The following is a 5,987-nucleotide window of genomic DNA, read 5'->3' as shown; positions in this document are numbered from 1 at the left end:
AGACTCTGAGCTGGTCCCACTAACTCTAAGGCACACTGGCTACAAAAGTGACCTAGAGGACTTGTTCCTTCATAAGGGGGGAGCACTTGGGGTGGAGCCCTGGGCTGCCCTGTCTCTCTGGAGCCCTACATCTGGGCCCCAGGGGGACTAGGATCAGCTGCACTCTCAAGTGGGCAAAGGGAGCAGAGCAGAAAGAACCAGCCTGACCACCAAGAGGACACAGAATCCTTTAATCACACTGGGCAAGCAGGGCAGGGGCGCAGTAGGGCTGGGGTGGTTTTATAGCACCTGGTCAAGCCCTGCTCCCATCACCTGGCCACATAGCAATGGCTCCCTTGACTGTGAGCACCAGAGACCACCACCCAAGGCCTCCTCTGCCCCAGAAACTGCATGAACACAAATGGGCGAGACCCCCCCCCCTACTGAGGAGAAGGTCAGGCCACCCAGGGTGGGGGAGAAGAAGGCTAGGGGACCACCAGGCTGCCCCACCCTGGGAGAGGGAGAAGAGACAGAAGGCCTGACGTCCCCTCCTTTGCCCTGGCCTCTCCCAGTGCCTCCTTGGCAGCACGGCTCAGAAGAGGCCCCCTGCCTGACCTGAAATGTTGCCTGCTTCAGTTCCCTAGACCTGCTGAGGGCTCCAAAGCCTGGTGCCCTCCATCCCGGCCCATCACCCGCCAGTGTTTGTAAGGGCAGCACCAGGCTGGAGGAGGGGTCTGCGGGCAGGAGCTGCCCACTGGGGCCTAAGCACCTTGATAAAGCCTGGAGTCGGGGGCACTGGGCTGGCGAGAGGGGCTGAGGAAGGCCGAGAGCACCTGGGTACAGACATCAGTGTCTGATAGAAGTGAGAAGTCCTGGAGAAACTGAGGCTCAGAAGCATTTGGCAGGAGGGGCTGAGCAAGGCCCTGGCAGAGCCCCAGGAGGGGACAGGGAAGTGATCTGAGTGAGGAGGGTAGGAATCCTCACAGGCTACCACACCAGCCATGTGGGGAGCTAGGAGTTGGGTTCCACTCCCCAGAGGTCCCCTTCACCTGAAAATGCTCCCAAACTCCTGGGCCCTCCCTTGAAAGGACCCTTGTCCTTGCCAAGGCCCCTCTGGGTTTGCTTTAATGATGGGCAATGGGCAGGAGGAGGAAGAATGGATACTGCACTACCCTGTGCCACCAGCCTTGGGGAGCAGTAGGTAACAAGAGATGCACCGTGCCTGAACCCCCAGGGTGAGAGCCCTGTGCATTTCGTTGGGTCTGGTTTAAAATTTTCTGGAACCCATCAGCCTTCCCAGGGCTGGACTAGGTGCTCACCAAGAGCAGGGGCAGGGCCTATCTGTGTCTGACTCACCTCACCTTTCCCAGGGCCTGGGACAGCATGAGTGCTCAGTGTTTGATGAATGAATAAACGAACAGTGGCTGTGGGGTGGGGGTGGCGAAGAGGAGACAGAGAAAGGAGGAGGAAGGGGCAAAGAGAACAGAGGAATGGCTGCTCCTAGAGTGATGTTGGGAGAATTCCAGAATGTTCGGAGGATTCCAGAATGTTCAGAATGTACTAGAATGTGAAAGCTCTAGAACCTGATTACTCAAGTGTGGTCCACAGACCAGTAGCACCGGCATCACCCAGGAACTTGTTAGAAATACAGAATCCTGGGCCCACTCCAGCCTGCTGAATCAGAATCTGTATTTTAACAGGATCCCCGGGTGATTCATATGCATGTTCAAGTTTGTGAAGTGCTGGGCTACAAGGCTGGGAAAGTTTTAGAATATTTAGGTCAGAAATTTTCTTAAAATATGTCCAAGAGAAGAGAGAAGGACAGAAATAGACTGGGAGGGATGATGGCAGTAAGGAAAGAAGAGGCAGCTCCCCAGAATGCCAGGTCCTCGGGAACCACCTGGCCGCCCCACTCTACAGAGGTGCATAGAGCCCTGCAGGGGATGGGACCTGCCCACGGCCACCCAGCACCTGAGCCGCCCAGCTGGGAGGTGACGCAGGAGGCACTCAGTCGTCCTCGGGCTTGATGAGGTGGCCGCTGAAGGTGATGTAGGTGTCGACGTCGTCGCTGTAGACGGCATTCTCACGCTCGCGCTTGAAGAGCCGCACCCAGACACGGTCGCCTGGCACCAGGGCCAGCATCACACTCTGGCTCTGCATGATGCTGCGGTCGCTGGGCTGCGCATACAGGATGACAGCTGCCTCCTCGTTGTGCACGACATGCACGTAGGTCTCCTTGAAGTTCCAGCTGTGCACGTTGAGGCTGAAGAAGTAGAGGCCATGCAGGGGTGCCACAAAGCAGCCTGCAGTCATGTCGAAGTGGCCATCTGGGTTCACGAAGACCGTGTCGAAGAGCAGTGGCTGGAAGCCCTCGCTGCTGTGCAGGGCCGTCTTGCGGCCCACCGAGAAGGCCGAGTAGCGCGTCTGGCATGGGCTGCCAGGGCTGCCCGCCTGACCCTTGGCGCCCTTGGTGCCCTGTGGGCCACGGTCCCCCCGGAGACCCTCCTTGCCCAGCTTCCCTGGTGTGCCCAGTGGGCCTCGGTCCCCTTTGTCACCTGTGGAGACAAGAAGGGGAGAAATCAGGGCGGGCATCCCAGCCTGCACCAAGGAGGTACCCACACTCATTTATGGAAGTCCAGGCCCAGAGAAGGAGTTGGCGTTTATTATGTACCTACTGCATGCCAGACATCACCTCCCCAAATGCCCCTCTAAGAAGACACCATGACCACGTCTACTTCACAGAGAGGGTAAATGACTTGGCCAGGGACACAAAACCTTGTCCTCCACAGAAAGGGTCTGACAGTGGTCTCTGGGAGGCCAGGCCCAGGCCCCGACCCTGGCATGCAGTCCAGGCTGGTGGGGACATGGGGTGTGGTGGGACGCATTTTGCATTTCTGATCCAAGAGGGAACCAAGAAAAATATCCTTGCCCACCTGGAAGGAAAAGCCTGGGTTGGGAGCCAGGCAGCCCCTGGTTGGCATTGTTGCCCACCCAGGTGACATGGGGCATTTCATGGTTGGGGTCTTGGTTTTCTTGTCTGTATCTTGAAGAGGACTGCACCCACCTCACAGAGGTGTTTGTGAGCCCTCAACAAAATGTCATGTGGGAAAGCACTTTGCAAACTCTGCAAGTATGAAGCAGGACAGCTCACCCAGCACTGCCCAGCCTATCTCTACCTGCCCCAGGGCCTGGTGGCTTCTAACCTAGTCCCCAGGCACACACACCCCTGCCTGGCCCTTGTTCCAGGCTGACTTTGAACACAAGAAAAGCAGGTGACCACCTATGTCTGCAGGGACCTGCCCCACATATTTCCCTGCTGCCTATCACAGTGCCTGAAATCTCACCCGTAGCCACATCCTTTGAGTGAGCTGGAAGGCCCTGTGTTTTCCCAGGTCCCCTGTGACCATGAGTGGGTAAAGGGGCAGGAAGGAGGGCACAGGCCCTTGGAGGAGAAGCCCGGAGAGAAGGGAGGAGGGAGAGGGTCCATGGCTCTGCAGGGGTCTGGCGCCACAGCCTTGATGGAGAACTACTTCATCATGTGCACGTCACTTTACAGTTTGCAGAGCACTCGCTGTGCCCCAGCCTGAGCGAGGAAGTGAAGGGTGGCTATAAGGAGGGGTTATCTTCTTTTTACAAATGCGGCAGCAAGCCCAGAGCAGGAGAGACACCCACTGACCCACACAGCAAGGGAGCTAAGGAGCTGTGCTGGGGCCCAGGGTCCTGATCAGCCTCGGTCCTTCTGCCACAGCAAGCTGTCCACCCCACCCCACCCCCACCCAGCAGGCAGCCAAGCTTGGCCCAGGAGCAGTGTCAGGGGTTTGGAGAGGACAGTGGTGGGGGAAGTACCATCAGCATCCAGGCACCTCCTCAACCTCATGCAAAGGGCACAATCGGCCTTGGGGAAGCTGTGATGTGTGAGGCAGCAGGGAAGGGAGATGTCCTCACCCACGAAATCAGAAGGGGGCAGGCGGTCTCCAATGGACCACTGGGCACGTGGTGCACTGGCCCTGTGGAGACTTCAGGGACAAATCCTGGCTCCGTCCCTGTAGTGGTCTGAATTATATCCCCCCCAAATTCACTGAAGCTTGAATTGTATCCCCCAAGCTTTTATGTATTAGAAACTTGGTCCCTCACTGTGACTGTTAAGAGGGTGGGAAATTCTATTATAGCAATTGGAAGGTGGGACCTTGAAGAGGTGATTGGATTGTAGGACCCTGCCCTAGTGAATGGATTAAAAATGGTGCTCAGCAGCGTGGTTCTGAGGGCTTTAAAAGAAGAGAGCGGAGAATCTCTCTTCTCCCTCTCCCTCTCCCTCTCCCTCTCCCTCACTCTCTCCCTCTCCCTCACTCTCTCTCCTCTCTCTCCTTTCTCTCCTCCCTCTGCTTCCACCATCTTGCAATGTGAGACCCCTGGGTCACCTTTGCCACCACCAGATGGACTTGGGACTTCCCAGCCTCAGAAACTGTAAGTAATATGTTTCGTTTTCTTATAAATTACCCAGTTCCATGTATTTTACTATAAAAAACAAAAATGGACTAATATAGTCCCTGACAGTTGTGTGACCCCAGGTGAGTGCCTCCCCTCTTGGAGACTCAGTTTCCCCATCTGCAAAGTGGGGGAAATGATCAAGTATCAGCCTCATGCAGTTATTGGGAAAGATGGAGGCCAAGGATGTCAAGGGCCTGGCCACAGCTGTCAGCCCCTCACAGCCCCCAGTAACAGAACTAATTTCCTTCATGTCTGATTTTAGAGGGCAGGGAGCTGATCCTTATCATAAGGCCCTAGCAGCCCCCACAGGGCTCCTCGCTTCCACCCCTGTTCCCTGCCATCTGTCCACACAACATTAGAGAGATCCATTTGAAGCCTAAATCAGATCAGGTTCCTCCTCTGCTCAAACCTGCCCCTGCCCCTGCCCCTGCCCCTGCCCCCACTCAGAGAAGCCCAAGTCCTGATGGTCGCCAGTGGCTGATAGGGCACGATCTGGCCCCTGTTCCTTCTCCAACCTCAGCTCCTCACACACTCCATGCCCACTCCTGCCCCAGGGCCTTTGCACCTGCTGTGCCCTCTGCCTGGACTGCCCCTTCCTCACCTCCTGTGAGCCTTTGTCCAAATCTCACCTTCTCAGCAAGCCCTCCACTGTTCACCCCACTTAATATGCAACCTTCACCCCATACCTCCACTCTCAATGCCCCGCATCCTGTCCACCTTCTCATTTCCCAGAGCACTGACCACCATCACACACTCCATTTCATTAACTTAGGTACCATGCTATGGCTCATTGCCCACCTCCCCTGCTAGCATGGAAGCTCCAGGGCAGTGGGCTCTTTGTCTGGTTTGTTCACACTCTATCTTCAGTGTTCAGAACAGTCTGGCACTTACTGGGTGATCAATATACATGTGACTGAAAGAAACAGTTTGGGATAGTTTTCTGTCCTGGGTTTTCCTGCTCTCTCCACCTCACCTCCCCGGACCTCCCAGCCCAGCCCAGCACAAGCCATAGGTGGGGACTCACCCTTCAGGATGGTGATGTTAATGTAGGGCCTGACTTCAGGCAGGACATATGGGAGGACAGACGGAGAGGCCGAGGACACATCTGCAGCATCAGCAAGGGTCAGAAGGTCCTCGGAGTCACAGCATCGTCGGCAGCCCCTGGGGGGGTTGGAGGCCACAGCTTCCCCAGAGGTGGGCTCCTCAGTGGGGACCCCAGACACCAAGAGAGGGAGCAGGAGCACTGCCCAGAGGAGACCCAGGGCAGCTGTCCCCATGGTGACCTGGAACAAAAAAGGAGGTACAGAAACTATTTCACTCAACATCTACGATGTGCCGATGCCCAGGGTGGCTGCTGTCTCCCACAGCAAGTGCATAACTCAGGGAGGGAGTGTCGTGCCCCCATTTAACAGAGAAGAAGACTGAGGCCTACCTGAGGTCATGAAGAGACTCGTGGCAGGGCAGGGCCAGGACACTGAGTCTCCCAGCACCCAGTCCATGGCTGCCACACATGGCGCTGG

The 5,987-nt window shown here is 56.5% G+C and overlaps 1 protein-coding gene across 1 annotated transcript; it reads right to left on the bottom strand.

Moving 5' to 3' along the window:
• Positions 1–1,986: 1,986 nt before the first annotated feature.
• On the bottom strand, positions 1,987–5,747 carry C1QTNF6 (C1q and TNF related 6). Its single transcript, XM_063076365.1, has 2 exons — positions 5,492–5,747; positions 1,987–2,534 (listed from the first exon to the last, which is right to left on the bottom strand). Exons 1-2 carry the CDS (start codon positions 5,742–5,744, stop codon positions 1,987–1,989), a joined length of 801 nt encoding a protein of 266 aa, XP_062932435.1. The 5' UTR covers positions 5,745–5,747.
• Between the last annotated feature and the right edge of the window lie 240 nt (positions 5,748–5,987).

This window comes from Cynocephalus volans, chromosome 12 (genome assembly GCF_027409185.1).
Source record: "Cynocephalus volans isolate mCynVol1 chromosome 12, mCynVol1.pri, whole genome shotgun sequence".
In the NCBI taxonomy this organism is placed as follows: Eukaryota; Metazoa; Chordata; class Mammalia; order Dermoptera; family Cynocephalidae; genus Cynocephalus; species Cynocephalus volans.
The sequence above is the reverse complement of the archived record's forward strand: the minus strand, read 5'-3'. Positions and strand labels throughout refer to the sequence as shown.